The 16,587-nt window shown below is 36.7% G+C and overlaps 1 protein-coding gene across 1 annotated transcript; it reads left to right on the top strand.

Annotated features, from left to right (window-relative positions):
* Nucleotides 1-8,211: 8,211 nt before the first annotated feature.
* Nucleotides 8,212-15,714, top strand: nrsn1 (neurensin 1). The gene is made up of 6 exons (XM_026185886.1): nucleotides 8,212-8,349; nucleotides 11,932-12,047; nucleotides 12,211-12,303; nucleotides 12,441-12,559; nucleotides 12,829-13,016; nucleotides 13,155-15,714. The coding sequence occupies exons 2-6, from the start codon at nucleotides 11,949-11,951 to the stop codon at nucleotides 13,256-13,258; spliced, it is 603 nt and encodes a 200-aa protein (XP_026041671.1). The 5' UTR covers nucleotides 8,212-8,349; nucleotides 11,932-11,948; the 3' UTR covers nucleotides 13,259-15,714.
* The last annotated feature ends 873 nt before the right edge of the window (nucleotides 15,715-16,587 follow it).

Raw genomic sequence — 16,587 nt, forward strand, 5'->3', positions numbered from 1 at the left:
CACAGTATAAAGCCTGAAGACAGGTGTTGGATTAGCTTTCTGGAAGAAAAGAGCTCAGCTCCTTTCATAGGAGTTGAGCTGGCCTGGAGAGCCGGGGAGGCAGGTGCACCATGAGAAGAGGGAACGGGAAAGAAGTGCGTGTATGCATGTGCGTTTGTGTGTCAGAGGATGCAGCCCAGTCATCCTATCTATTGAGAGGAAAAGAAGGGGCTTTTGGCAAAGCTGGCTCCTGTAATTGGAGATCCTGGCGTGGCCAGAAGTGAAGCGTGGTTGGCTGTTGCCACGTGGTGACAGTTGCTTGCCAGCCATCCTGTCTATACACATATACAAGCACACTTTCATACACACAGAGAGACAAATGCACACTTGGACGTTTAAACTTTTGAATGCCTTCCACTGACTAACAGTTGCTCTAATCTGTTTAGATTTTCCCCACAAAAATTGTTATGTTCATCATGAGAATCAGATCATTTATGCATCATCTCTAAAATGAAAAACAATCTTTTTATTATTAATTGTAAATCCAACAATCATGCAATCAGGAACCTGGCCAACCTAGCAAATACTTACATTGCAGACTCACAGACTTTGCAAACATGCACAAGCTGCCAGCTTGTAACCAGGGTAACAGAGAGAGCAAAGGAGGCCTCTTCCAGATGCTTTTGTTCTTAAGGACAACCCTTGGAGACTGTCTGCCATATTACCATGGGACTCTAGCCCTCTCTCTCTCTCACTCACCCTCTCCCTCGCTCTCTCTTCTCTCTCTCTCTATCACCTTTAATCCTCCAATTTGAGGCTTTTTTCATTTAAATGACCAATTACAGAGATGCAGAGTAAAGGGGGAAGCGCAACAAAGTAGAGGGGGTTTGAGGAGGGGAGTAAACTGAAGGGCAGATGGAAAAGTACAAAAAGAGCTGAAGATAGGCAAGCATACTGTAGTGTGGTTGTGTGTGTCTGTGTGTGCATGTGTGTGTGGGTGGGTGGATGGGTGGGTTGTGTGTTGGTGTGTCATATTAAAACCCAGAGGAACCCAACCTTACCCTGCCAGCTGTGAGGCAGGTGTAAGGTTACATTCTACACTCAAGTTGCACTCCAAAAAAACTCTTGCATTTGTGTTTAGCAAATAAGTGTGTGTGCGTGTGTGTGTAGGTGTGTGTGTGTGTGTGTGTGAGGCACTTGAATTTCGTCTGAACATTCAAACAAAAAGTAAAGTAGTAGCTTTTTTTCATACATTTGCTTATCATAAAAGCAAAAGAAGTTTGGATCTTCACATTTACGGTAGCTCATGAAATAAAGTCTTCAGCATAGCGTGGCTCGTGTGATTTTTCCTGTTTTTTTTTGCATTTTGATCTTCATTTAATTGGGAATGGAAGATAAACTCAAAGTGCTTAAGGTAATAACACACAACCACACACTTATTAATTAATAACAGGTCCTCCTTTACCCCTGAATAAATAGCTGCAGATTTGAAATCATGTTTTTCCCTCTGCTGTATTTCAGCTATGGGTTGATCTTTTCATGTTTGCTTGCAGTGCTCGTTTTGCTACATGCTACGTGTTCTTCCTAAATTAAGAAACTTAATAAACCAAACCTTTCTGGGGAACTGCTCTATCCTTTTAAAAAAAAAATCTTATATTTATTATACTTTTTTGGCAGTTCTCAGTTAAATGGCTTGAAACAAGTGTGTGAGAGAGAGTGTGACCCTGTGGGGTGTGATTCAGCGTGATTAATTGTTGTTAAGTGCGCTTCTTATAAGAGATGTTGTGCCTGCAGAGGAAAGAGACTATTACAGCTGAGACCCATACATCAAGCCTGATAGACCAGTGAAAGACGACCACCATCAGCGCACATGTGCACAAATGGTACAATTAAAACAGCTAAAAATGTGGGGGTAGGTAACTACAGGGACATCAGGCTATTGACCCAGCAATCTGTGCTCATAATGTGTGCGTGGCAGGGCATGTGCATTAAGTGTTACTGGCTATTAATAATTTTGTGTTGGACGATGTATAGGATTTATACCTGACAGCTCCTTTCAGATCATATTTCCTCTCTATTTGCCTTCAAATCCATAACTTTGAAAATCCCAGTCTTCTCTGTTTATTAAAGCATGATGGGAGCATAAGGATAATTATAATTAAGGATAAACATCATTATTAGTTTACTGAAAATGATGTGAAACTGATCCTTTTTTGGTCACAATACATTACATGGATGCCATTACTGAAGGGCCTGTGTCAGAATTACATTAGCATTTATAGATATGGGATTTCTCTCAATTACTTCTTCCCATATTACTGGCTTACAGGGCTCATGGCCCATATAAGAATGAAGCTAAAGATAAACCAATTAATTTAACCAAAGATTACTGCTCTATCTTACTTTTTTTTTCTCACCACAATTCTTTCCAACTGAATAAATGCTGCCTTGGTTTAATGTCTGTACAGCTATAACTTTGACAGCTTTCTCTCCAAAGAGAAAGATCACCTCCATCACAATGGCACTTTTGCCCCCTCCAGTCAGTGGTTTATGAAATACAGCATGGTCCAAGTCCAAGTGGAAAGTCCAAGCTTCCAGCCCTGGAATGGCAGATTGACTGAGGAATCAATAAGATGACAAATAGGCCACAACACCAAGGCTAAGGATTCAAGATGGATAAATCTGGTCTTCCTTCTCTCCATCTATCATACAATATAAGAGAGGCAGGGAGAGCAAATGCAATGCAGCTACGATCACTACTACAAAATCTTTCTTATCTTTTGTCTCACTTGAAAAAAAAATAACAAGAAAACATTAATTAGTTTCTGTGTAAGAAATCTTGAAACTTCAGTTCAGAAATGTTGAATTATGGATGCACATTTCACAATTGTAATAGCTTTTGCAAAGAATCAGCTTTCATTTCCTCTGTGCCTCCAATTCTCATCATAATATAATATAACAGGAAATAAATAAATCACATTATATCAAAGAGCTATTGCACAAGCCTTGGCATCGAGGAAAAGCTCCAGTTGCAGATTATTTTATTTCATGAGCAGAATGTTTCAAGTTTTCATTGGCTGCACCGACATCAAATGCTGTAAAACTTTTTTAAAACTTAATTTAAGTATTAAAATCATAGTCTACCTTAAAATGACTGTCAAACAGTACACATAATAATATCAGTAAATGTTTGACGAATGTAGGTCAGTGTCTAGATAGTATGTAATGGTGCTGAGGCTAGGCTGAATTTGTTTACTGTTATTGCAGTTCCCACGAAGTCCAGTAGATGTCAGGCTTGTTAGCAGAAAGTTAATATTGACTGCAGTGTGGGTGTTGACGTCGGTAGATTGATGGCAAATAATGTATTGCCATGAGATGCTTAAATTATTTATCTGATATTTTCATTTATAACATCTCTGTCACCATGGGATTTTTTTCTTGTTAAGATTTAGTGGCTAATGGAAGATAGATTTGTATGTTGTACAGATAGCAAAGCCAATTGATTGAAATTGTGATTTTTGAGACTGGGTTATAGAAATATAACTGACTTGATTTGCTTATATTATGTCTATTAGATCAAATTATCCAGAATTATCCAATCATAATGAGCCTTACTGTGTAGTATAATTTAGAGCACACTAACAGAATAGCTTAAAGTGTCCCCCCCCCCCCCCCTCCCTACCTCTAAATAAGACTCAGTTATATGGGTGCTTAATATAGCTTTTAAGATATAGTGTATATAAATTATGGTGACATAATCAAATACACAACTCTCGAGGCAAAATAGCTTAATAAGGTGTACTTTTCTACCAATTCAATATAGATATTTATTTTAAATATGTGAAAAATATTTATTTAAGATTAGTGCCACTTGAACACTGCATCATGAAATGAATGGTTGGTGGAAAAAAAGGCTAATTGGACAACATTTTCCTATACATGACCAGTAACTTCCAGAGAAGGTTCACCATATAAATCAGAGTATAATGAAATAAATTTGCAGCGGAAGAACACAAGACCACAGACGAGAACAGGGGAAATCATAGAGCAAAGGAGAATAAAATGGCTTCTGTTGCAGCCACAACACTGAATCAGCCATGAACATCTCTGTATACCAAAGTACTCTAGAATCAAATGTGAGGCCATCTGTCCAACAGCTGAAGCTTGGTAAAAACTGAGTCATGCAACAGGACAATGATGCCAAGCACAGCAGAAAATCTACAACAGAATGGCCAAAAAGGAAAAGAATCAAGGTGATGCAGAGGCCCAAAGTCCAGACCTGAACCTTATTAAAATGCCTAGAATAAAACCTTAAGAGAGGTGCATAAACAAATGCCTGTAAACATTTAAAACAGAGGAACTGTAGCTTGCCAAGTGAAGGGACACTTCAGTAAAATCTTGTTAAAATGTTATTGTTCCACTTTCCCATGAGAAACAATACACCAGCTTATTAACAAGTGAAAGTTTATCTTGAAACATTTGATTTTTAACATGGTAACAATGACACCCTGCTAACAGCACAATATTATAGCTATGTTGCTGTTTTACTCTGTAACTAGATAATGAGAACTTTCCAAACTTTATTATTTATTTATTTATTTTTTTACATTTCATTGAAAAATTACACCCGTCAGCCACAACATTAAAACTACTTGCCCAATATTGTACTGGTCCCTCACCATGCCTATCATGGTGTTCCGTTCAGTTTAGTTCAATTCAGTTTATAAAGCTGCCAACAGATAATATTATTGCCATGGGTTTGTGATGTGCAGCAAAATTTACATGGATGGTGGGTTTTCTCAGAGTAATATCATCATGAATGCCTGGACATACTGTAAGACTTCCAAACAGAATAATACACAGAGTATCACGCTCCATCTCCACAGCTTGTGTTCCTTCCTATCCTGCTACTATCTCAGATAAAAGAAAAAAAATAATTAAGTGTTGCTATTAACATAATACACAGGAAAAAGTCCATACATCCTTGTTTGATTCTTTCAAGAAATGGGTGTGATGCTTGGATGCACAGTGTGAAGTAGACAAGGGTGTAACCAGTTTGCAGCTTTTCAGGCAACACACAGTAAGTGGTAATGCATATCTTAGAAAGCATTCTTCTATAACCAGCAGAAAGCACAAGAAAAAAGCACTGTCTGCTTTTGAAATTTAATGCTAATGTATATGCCATTATGCTTCCATGCAGCTTAGTTTTTTAATACAGCATTTCATTGTATCTTATATCTGTGTCATGAAAATTTTACGGATAAATTTGAGCATCTAATAAAATGCACAATACAAACTTTACAAAACATAACCTCAGTTTTACTCTGCATGAGAAATGTCCACCTCAGTAGTACTTAAATCTGCATGCAAACCCCTTTTTATTTAAATAAACACAAAGTTGTACTTTTTAAAATACTGTATAATTACAGGGGATGAGGCAGTTAACCTTGAGGTGAAGGCAAACTCTGGAAGTCCCCAAAAGTAAAGAGGTTGATTTAGCAAACCTGTTATCATTACTGTCAAACCATTTCAGGGCTGCAGGATAGCTTGTGGTAAAATTGGAGTTTCCTTCATAATCAGCTGTCATACACTTATACACAAAAGGCATCTTGAGTCATAATGTACTCCGGCTGCAGCATCACTGCTAATGTAGGTCACAATGTCCGGCGGGTTGCCAGGTACCATCACCCTATATATCAGTTAACTTAAGTGATATGCCAAGAAGCAAACATGAGCAATATGAGATGCTTTCTTTCTTATATATATTTCTTATCCTATTTACTGTAGTGTTAAAAGCTATGTGCCTTCTATAGCTACACAACCTGCATCCATTTAGTAATTATTGTGCTGTATTTCACACTAAGTGTGTTGTAGGTGAACAACCTGTTAGCCAAACAAACACCAGACACACAGTATTTAAGTAGCATACCTTTAATATAAACATTTTATTATTTTATTCTACTGTGACCAATACTCGGCCCTGCTCTCTGCAGCTCAGTGCTGTCTCTCTCTAATGAGCTATGGTTTGCCATCAGTCATTACAGGAAGCCTGATTATCCAACTGGCATTCTGCACAGCTCACAGAGAACTTCCTGAAGGTGACCTTCTCAGGTTGCCATAGAAACCTCTCTCTCAGTGAGATAGAGAGAGAGAGTGAGAGAGAGGCAAAGAGAGCGAGGGACAGAGACAGAGCAATACAGAGAACAATAACAGAACATTTTGTCCAAATAAAAAAGCATTAGTATGCTGTGGTGTCATTGCACAGGCACATCATCTGGCAGTAGAGTTGTCTTGTTAACCAGTGGTAAACAGATAAAAAAAAAAATCCCCTATCATTATTCAACAGCCTTCCATTTACTTTATTTATTTCATTCATTACCTTATTACCTTATTACCTGATGCAAAAGATGGTTTAACATTGTCTTGCTAAAATGTGAAAGGCCTTCCCTGAAAAAGATCACATGTGCAAAGGAGCTGTGTGTTGCTTTAAATACAGGTTGCTGTTAATATACTTTTGAGCACTGATGATATCTTTTTCAAATGTGCAAGCTGCCAGTTTCATAGGCACTAATGCAACCCCATTCCATCAGAGATGCAGGCTTTTGAACAGAGCGCAGAAAAAAGACAGATGGTCCCTTTCCTTTTTTTTAGTCTGGAGGATGTGGCCTCCATGTTTTCCCAAAAAGAATTTCAAATTTCAATTAATCTGACCACAGAACAGTTTTCCACTTTGCCTCAGTCAATGATAAATGAGCTTTAACCCAAATAATCCAGAAGTGTTTCTGGTTCATGTTCACATATCATGGCTTCTTTTTGTTCATAATAGAGCTTTTACCTCCACATGTGGATTGCACAATGAACAGAGCCTGTGCATTCATTTGCATGACTGACCCAGAGTCTTTGGAACTTTATGTTGAGGAACATTATGCTGAAACTATTCCACAATTTCCATGCATTTCTTTGAGATTTGTGAACATCTGCCTATCTTTACTTCAGAGGAACTCAGCTTCTCTAAGATGCTCTTTTTATACACAGTCATTTAACTGACCTTTTGCCAGTTAACCTTATTAGTTTCAAAATGTTCCTCTAGGTGTTTCTTTTTGCTACCATCTACTTTTCCAGTTTTTGCTGTCTCTATCCAAACTTTTTTGATGTATTGCTGCCAGCAAATTCTAGGGTTTTTTTTTTCAGTTTAAAAAACTGATGCGGTTCCAAGTCACTGGATTCTATTTTAATAATGCTGTGCACAGCAACATTTTTGCGATGCTGGTTGTACATGTAATACTTTGATCTTACATTATTACATTTCCAGTGCAACAAAAGCATGAAGGCAACTTTACTTTCCTAATACAGGTAAAAGAAAACATGTTGATTTGAAGCATAAGGTAACTTGACCTCTTTTTCAAGACATTACAGCATCACTTCATATATATCCAATGACTTTCATAGTGGATATTTCACTACCTTTCCACTAGAAAAACTTAAGAATTCCTTTACTGTGATTTGACTGCGGCACAGAGACTTTTCAGCGTGCACTATCAGTCATTCAAAATAAAGAGATGAACTTTCTCAGTTACCTTTCTGCCAAATCACTCTTTAAAATTTGAATGGTCCAGCCCTTGTTTGTTCTCCTGTTGTTTTTCTGCTCCAGTCACTTACAATTACGCCTTTTGACCAATAAAAGACAAATTTTATTAAACCTGTTCTGTCTTTCTCCACAACCAAGTCAACAAAACAAACAGTGACAGGTTTTCTTTATACAACTTAAATTCCAAAGCCTGTATCAAAAAAAGCTAACATTTTTCTAAAAGCTGAAATAAAAATGTCAATTACATTATTAAAGCAAGGCATGAGCAAGGCAAATGGGGAACTAAGTCTGCCATTCTTATTCTTTCTTTATTCCGCATGGACTTTATTTCTGAGGCGCAATATAGTTTGCTCTTTTAGATTCCACCTCCTTCATGATGATTGCTGATATGGTGACTAACACTTCCTTCAGCCATTTATGTCACCAAGTGAGCTAAAAATAGAGAGCTCTGGAATGTGACCAGAAAAAAATATATGTTTTACGTCACTCTGTACCATTGCATGTTCTCTGACTTTGTTCTGACTTGTTCCCCTTGAAATCTATCTATCTATCTATCTATCTGTAAAATTATGAATGAAATTCTTTTTTTCTAATCCTTCCATCCCTCCTGCCTGGTTATTTATAATCGTTACTGAATCATATACTGTCATGGATGGAACGCCTGCGCAGTAGACAGCGTGAAAATGTGAATCATCGACAGAGAGAGAGGGGTGACTGTAGAGTGATGGGACCCGGCTAAGGGAAGAGCAGCGAATGATCACTCTCCGAGCTGGTAATGACAGGTAAATGGCGATTTATCATCATCATTATTATTATTATTTGGAAATATGGGGATAGTGCTGTAGCATCGGTGCGGGTTGTTGTTTTTGTTAGTAGCACACCGAGAACTCACATTTTCTAAGAAGACTCCTTCAGTCGTGTCCTCCATGCACCGCTGCACATCTGGAAGAAGCTTCCGTGTTGACAATGTCAAAGTAATGTTTGTTTTAATCACCGTGCATTCATTTGTATCTCATTTTTTCTATGTCGAGTATTTCTGTCTTACTTTAAACTCGTTTCGGGCGTTGCTGTCTTAATGACATGGAACAACGTTTCTCCAATACGTTTCTTCGGCGTATGTCATTTCATGCTAAAGGATTAGCTACTTTTTCTCAAGTGGTTACAATATCAGCCAACTTGATTTGGACGTTTTTTGTGTTGTTTTTTTACGTGAAGTCCACATTTGCAAGGTTAAGCTTCAACGGTGCAGTGGGTCTCAATCTCATAGGGGGTTGGGAGGGCGAGTGGATGAAGTCTATTTTCAGACTGGCGTCACATATTACGTCTGTGTGTTTTCCTGCTGGGTTAAGGCTGAATGATTTTCAGCACCACGGTCAGTGGTGCTGATATGTTTGGACCGTTATATCAAGACATTCCGGTTTGATTTGTCCTAACAGCTCTGATTTTTAACCGAGATGGGTTAAAATGTTTGTGTTTGATTTACTTTTATTTTTATGTCTTGTTTTATCTGTTGTAGAAAGGAAACACACAACAGCTGATTGAAGATTAGTTAAAGATTGGATGTTGTTTAAAGTTATTCAAGCCATTCTAATTAAAAATGTTTGTTTTCTTAAAAGCTATTATAACAAGTTCCCATTAAAGTTAACAGACTGAATTAAATTTGAATTACACCTTGTTGTTGACTCAACAACTAAAAAAACAGAAAATTAAAACTAACAGTCAGTCAGCAAACTCAAGCTTTCATTGTTCATTTTTCAGGTACATGATATATGAGTACAATATAAATATTCTTCTGTACTTTGTACAATTAAGCTGTGTGTGACAAAGGTAAACGTACTAGGGAAGAGTGTGCCTCATCTGTATGCAGCATTTCAGATAAGAGGCACTGGCTGGGTAGAGTAGCAACATGAGAGCTGTTGTTTGCACAGAGAGAGAATGTGTCCTTTATCTACTTACTTATAATTACAACAATGAAGACAAAGTGAACTAACCCTTTGTTGGTATTTGTCATATGGTTAGTTTACGCCAATTAAAAACTTTTTGAACTATTTTGTGACTATGGAGTACATAAATAAAACAGACAAAAGTATAAACATCATCAGGTCCACTGATTATGTAATGGTAACTATAAAAGCTAAGTAAAAATAAGCAAACCGACAGTTTAAACTAGAGTTGTGTAACCATATTAATAGCACTGTGGGTTGGAGGTTAAAAAATACTTGACATGTCCACTCAAATTTCCTCCTGTAGGACTCTTTCATATTGCACTATCACTGTACACTTTGCATTAGTAAATTGATTTTATATGATTTACTCTACAACTCATCCACATATAATTTGGCTGTAGAACTTTCATTTAAAAATGTTGTTTAGATATTAACTGTAAAGCTTCAGATTATGACTGATAATATTGTTTACTGCCTCTATTAACATTATTTGAATGACTATTACAAAGGTGAACATCAGGTTTATAATATATGTGAAGTGTAACAGGAGTTTGAACATTAAGATCACAATCTGTTTCAATTACTGTTAACGTTTTCTTCGCTAGATGGTTAGGTTTGGGCAGCTTAATGTTGTGGTTTACACCATTAACCCTGCATATTATAAATGTCCAGTGCATGCAAATGTGAGCAAGAGGTCTTTCACAAGAGGTTTGGATCACTGATCAGCAAATAAACCATTATTACCTTAGAATGATAGTGTCTAGGAATGATTAAAACCAAACTAACAAACAAACAACCAATATGTTTTATAAAATGCAATGTGTGCTGATGTGTGTGAGGTGTTATCGTCTGACATTGACTATGATGTAATGCACAATACTATATTATTAATGATTTTTTAAATTTGATATCATAGAAACTGATGGAAAAAAAACATATTATATAAGATTACTAATTAGTTAAAAGTGAAGTTATTTAGTAATTTAGTTATTTAGTAATGTGTAATTAACTATGAATTTATATAGATGATTATTATATATTATTATATACTATTATTATTGTCATTATTATTTTATAGTATTGTTCTGTTTATTTATATCCTGCTGCTAAACTAAACTAATTTCCCCTTGTGGGACAATAAAGAAATTGAATTTAATTAAAAAAAATAATGTTTTTCTTTTAATAATAATATTGTAAATAATTTACTCGCTAGTTTGGTATAATGTGGTTCCAGCTACAAGAGGTATGTAATTTCATGTACTATTATGTCTGACATCTAACTGATGAGTTTTACAATATCAGGCCAGTGGTTTTCTTATGAGGTTAGACACTTAGTTTTTTTTTTCATTATTCCAACCACAATGCATTGTATACCAGTGTCTTACTTGAAAGAGCATGATCACATTTTAACATATATGGACTCAATATTTCCTTCCCACAATTAAACCCTTTTCTTATTGTAATTCAGTCCAGCAGAAATAGTCGATTTAGTATTAGCTAACAAAAACATGAAGCATAATTGGTTTGTACAGAGCAGAACTGTGCAATGCAGTTAGCTCTCAGTCAGTAGGGGATTAATGTTCATAAAATCTATTCACATATGGTCACAGATATTATTAGTTTTTAACTAACACCTAATAGTTACATATTTCACATATTTCACTGTTGAGGCAAAGTCCAATATGCAGTTATGTTTGTTAATAGTTTTTCTTTAAACATTACAAAAAAGATTTTTCTATGTATGTCAGCACCCTCTGCATTTAGCTGAAACATCATTGGATCCAAAGAGTAATATGTCACGCTTTATTTTATAACAGCAGACAAGCAGAATGCATCATTAAACTCAATGCCCTATGGCACCCATTCCTTCAGTACATTGTTACATAACAACAGTGACTACATGCTTATGTGTACAAAAGCATAAATGTACTGCACATGTGTATGCAATTATGCGTTTAAACAGTTTGTCCAGAAACTGTGTATGCAAACAACAACAAAAAATAAAATAAACAAACTGCCTTTTTTAACTCCTACTGCAAGTATGATGTATAAAAACAGAAATAGCCTCACCCATGCGGCTTTGGCTGTGGTGAGCAGAAGGCTGTACTATTAGGCTTTAGTAATGCCACTGATATTAGGCTGCTTTCACGGTAAGTCTAAATCTTTGAATATGAAGATACATCCCATTATATTTAAACCCACACTTTCCTTTTGACTGTCATTTTTTTTTCTTGCCTTGCTGAATCGAGAAGTTTTTGAGCTAGATTTTCCCCCATTGAAATGAGGTTTCCAATATTGGGAGATATGTACATTATATAATTAAGAAGAGGTGCAAGAGTTTAGTTTCCTCCCAGATCTCTTGAATTAAATCAGGCTTAAAGGTTATTGGAGATGTGTGTTTTTTATGTGTGTTCTCAGGTAGACAGATGTGAAGGATGACTTCTTGCTCAGAGATCTGTGGGTCAGAATATAGTGAGCAAGTTCAAACCGGTGGGAACTACCAGCAGTATGGCGTCCGCTCCTACCTACACCAGGTAACAGTGTAACCAGACTCAGCACCCACACAAAGTAAGACGTCTCCTATGAAACTCACAAACGGATAAAAGCACAAAATCACCAAACCTTCATTTCTTGTAGGTTTAGGTTCAAGATGTGAATTTTAAGAATGCCTGTACTTTTCTTTGATTCCTTATCCAGTTTTATGAGGACTGCACAGCTTCTATCTGGGAACGTGATGAAGATTTTCAGATTCAGAGATTGCCTAGCAGGTGGAGCTCTTTACTCTGGAAGGTCAGATTAACCCTTAGCTTGTTCAAAACGACACCAATATAATGGAACTGAAAATAAACCAAATTAACCAAATTATTTACAACTATAACAATATATGTTTTTGACTTTCGTTGTTTTTTGACTTTTTCTTTTCACAGGTCTGTCTCGCGTTCGGTACCTTGATCTTGTTTGCGGGCCTCATTGTTGTTTTGGTAGGTTATGCCACTCCAGCCAAGATTGAAGCATTTGGTGAAGATGATCTACTCTTTGTTGACAGGTATAGAAACAGTACAACGTACGAGTGGGAAAGAATTTAGGTAACCTTTGCTATTCTGAAATAGTAAAGGTTACATAGACTTACAATTAACAGATCATGAACTTTATTTGAAGTGTTACTTCTTAGTCTTGACAATAATGTCCAAGAACAGTGTTCTAGTAGGACATGCATATGTTTAAATTTAGAAATAACTCTAAATAGTTGTATAAATATTGAACAAAAAGACTTGGTGGCAAATAAATGATTGCTTTGAACTGTTCTTGTAACAGCCATGCCGTCAGTTTCAACCGTGCACTGGATGTTTGTAAGCTGACTGGTGCAGTGCTGTTCTGTGTGGGAGGCACCTCCATGGCTGTGGGTCTCCTGCTGTCTGCCTTTGCCAAAAGCTACTCCAAAGAAGAATTGTTTCTGCAACAGAAGTTTAAGGAGAGGTTGGCAGATCTGCAAGCAACAGTTGGTAAGTTTTCATTCTCTTCTTTCCCAGTATAACACGTTCAAATTAATGTAAGCAGAATAAATGTAAAGGTTGTTGAAATGGCTCTGCGTTTGTATATGAATATGGATATCTAAATCACAGTAACTGCTTATGCCACAGGTACTCCAATAATGAGAGCACCAACTCCCGGAGAAGGAAAGGTGCCAGTCACACTTACCAAAGTTCAGAACATCCAGCCAGTGACCACAAAGTCAGAGCCCTGATCAAGGCTAAGATCAAGGCATAAAGTGAAAGTTGTAAGAGGACCGGTGTGTGTATGTCGATCCATGTGTGCAGTTTATCTTTTTAAAAGGTCAGCTTACATAACAAATAGTATTGCTTCCTCATCTTATTTTGTTTGACATTAAAATGAGATTTTAAAAACTTAGAAAGGATGAACAAAATATAGGGGATTTATTTATCAGATGTTATGAAACTTTAATATTAAGAAAACATTTTTTTTAAATTTCACTGGAAAAGACATCTGCAGAATAGTGACACAGTGCAGTAGTTTCCACAGAGCGTGTTTTCTGTTTGTTTACTGTTGAGAGAATTCTTACTTTTGTAAAAGGCAATGATGTTACTGCTGGAGGGCGATGGGCAGCAAGTGGCATATTTGAAATTTTTGTCCCCCATTCCCAGAAATGATCAAATGTACCACTTAACACTCATTACCTCTGACTAGTGACCATCAGGATGAGTGCATGTTTGGAATTATTAGCTGTTAAAAGTGTAAATGTACTATATTTACCTGAAACGTTCATCCAGGCTGACAAAGCACGACATCGTTTTATAATACCTTTTTTTTTCCCCTTTCTGATAAAGTAGTAACTCAAAGGTCTTAACCTTTCTAAAGGTTCACAGTGTCCTAACAGATTAGACATAAATGCAGATTAGAAGAGACAGTATGGGGAGATTCTGTGTCTATCTTCTGTCTTATTAGGCCAGTGACCTTGTTTCCTTCAGTAAATCTTCAGACAGAATCAATACACAAGAGCAGACAGGCTGATGAAAGTTACATTGAACCAGACAGAGCATGCAGAACAGCAATGATATGTCAGATTACTTCCAACATACAGCAAATAAGACATTCATCATGTCTTCTATCTTTATTTTTAAGTTTTTAATACCTAAACACTGGCTTACCCACCTTTTCCTTTCCATTGTTTCCTTTTCACCCTGTGACAAAAGGCTCATAGACACACACAGATCCATCAGAGCAGACGCTGTTTTGAATCAAAATGCTAATAGCTACCAGACATGAGTCAGTGCTACTCATGAAAATGAAGATGGGTGCATCGAGAGAGACAATGTGACACACAGGTTACATAACGGAGGGAAGATGAGAGCACGTTCAGCTCTCCAATGGGATCGCAGCAACATTGTATCTGACAGCACTAATGGATGAATTAAAGAGATTCAATAAATGCCTTCCTACTATCACACACAAAATTTGAAACTCAATAATTTATATCACAGTCAGCAATGTTTAACACCGGAGAGCTGTTAAATTCCAGGACCACATTTTTTACACTATAGAGAATTTGCTTATGTACTGGATGTGAAACTGAAGGAGTGATTATTAAGACGGTTCCTGTTTTATTCATTCCTTTATGCTATACAAGAATTCACACTGTAACTGTAACTTAGAAGCACAATAAGCTGGTAACGGCCATGTTTTTCTGCTTTTTAACACACTGTGTCCTCATGTGTTGTACATATATTTATTACAATTACTGTAATCCTACCCTATCACTTTAAAAGCTTGTTTTTGTTTGTTTTTCTTAACATGTATCTTTTGTTTCATCATTATAAACAAACCTGTACTGTAAAAAAAATCTGTACTTGGTTAGAACAATTCTACTGTCCAAGATACAAGCTTCAGTTTTTTTTAAACCATATCTCATCATCAAATTCTTGCAGCACAGCTTGTATATTTACTCTATAAGATGTTGATTTGCTATGCTGACTACTATTGTCAATGTAAGTTGACCTTTTCAATATTATTCTAATTACCTCCAATCTTCTTTCTACTAAGTCCTGGTGTCATTTTAACACATTTACTCTCAGATGCAACACAGAAGCATAGCTGTAACTACAAAAAAAACCAACCTAGTAATAAGCAAGGCATTTCATTTTCAAGATACACAGCCACTGAGCTGCGGGCCTTCAGTACATGAAGAAAAGCCAAGCTGTTAAACAAGCCATTACGGACAAACCTTCTAGTGCGGCCAGGACTTTAACAGGCAGTGCTGGTTTGTAATGTTATGCTGTTTCCTGCTGCATTACAAACTCTAATCCATAATGGATATTTTTTTTCTGCTATATATCAAACTTGAAGTCTTTCCTGATGTAACAGTGGATCATCCCACTAAATAAAAAACGATGCTACCCTTATTTGCGAACAGATCGGATAAAGAACACATATAAATCAGTGTCTACATGCAGTATGTCTATTTTTCGAACAGCACAATAAAACTGACATATCGGTGGATCGGAAATGTGTGAAAACTGTATTGCAGCACACTGTGCAGTAAACTGACAGCCTGGTGGCTTAACTGTTGATAAAACTTTATACCTCCCAACAGAAGTGAGAGGTATAAAGTGGTATAAAGTGGGAGTATAAAGTGGCTTAGTTTATGTCTCCCTACAGAAATAAAAAAATACTTCACTGTTGTCACAAGGGTCAAATGTTTTTGATCTTATTTTAATCTTTAATCTTCCCTGCTGTTTTCCTTTAATATCTCACAGTTGCCATCTATGTGTGCCAAACAACTGACACTTTTACTTCCTAAATTCCCTGCAGGGTTATTTAAATATACTGTACAATACTAGCTAAGCAGGACTTTGTGTTCTTTAAAATCTGGTGCCTTCCCTTTTTTTCTTAATCAAGAAAAAATTATAATTTTTGATTATTGATTCAAATCAATGTTTAAATAATTATAGATTTAAATTAATTCAAACAATATGTTAATAATGTTCATTTTTACATTGTAGAAGCCCCCCTTGTAATCAGTCTGGAGGGTGTGTTATTTAGGGCCTTACTGAACACGCCCACATGCATACACACTCAGAAAACAGTAGCTGGTGGAGGAGATAACACAGAATTAATGGTGACGCCAGAAATAGCATCTTGAGGATCATCACCTCAACCAGGCAGGCCTTATGACTCACACACTTCTGCCCCCACCTCCTTTGCTTTCTGCGTCTCCTGCTCTTTGCTCTCTCGTTCTTCCTCCTCCCTCTCAGCCAGGTTCCTTATCTCTCTTGGGATGGTGAATCACAAACACATCGACTGCATGAATCCCAATTTGAACAGCTGCGGGGATGAGCGGGCAGTGGGGCCATCATACATACTGAATTAGATCAGAGTTCATATTTCCTGCCTGCAGCTGGTGGTTTATAGTGGATTTATGGAACTTTGTTTCAGGAAAAAAATGACAAATTAAAATCACTGAATGAGAGTGAGAAGAGTGGCTCTCCAAAAATATCACTTTTCTTCCTGTCAGGATGAAAGCAGCTAAAGACCAAAGTGCAGTTTCACTAAGACAGA

Source organism: Astatotilapia calliptera, chromosome 11 (assembly GCF_900246225.1).
Source record: "Astatotilapia calliptera chromosome 11, fAstCal1.2, whole genome shotgun sequence".
NCBI lineage: Eukaryota > Metazoa > Chordata > Actinopteri > Cichliformes > Cichlidae > Astatotilapia > Astatotilapia calliptera.

Excerpts from the sequence above, each read along its gene's own strand:
- nrsn1 (XM_026185886.1), top strand. The coding sequence starts at position 11,949 with ATGACTTCTTGCTCAGAGATCTGTGGGTCAGAATATAGTGAGCAAGTT. Across the intron at positions 12,048-12,210 it reads TCCGCTCCTACCTACACCAG|TTTTATGAGGACTGCACAGC; the intron begins GTAACAGTGTAA and ends TTCCTTATCCAG. Across the intron at positions 12,304-12,440 it reads GGAGCTCTTTACTCTGGAAG|GTCTGTCTCGCGTTCGGTAC; the intron begins GTCAGATTAACC and ends TTCTTTTCACAG.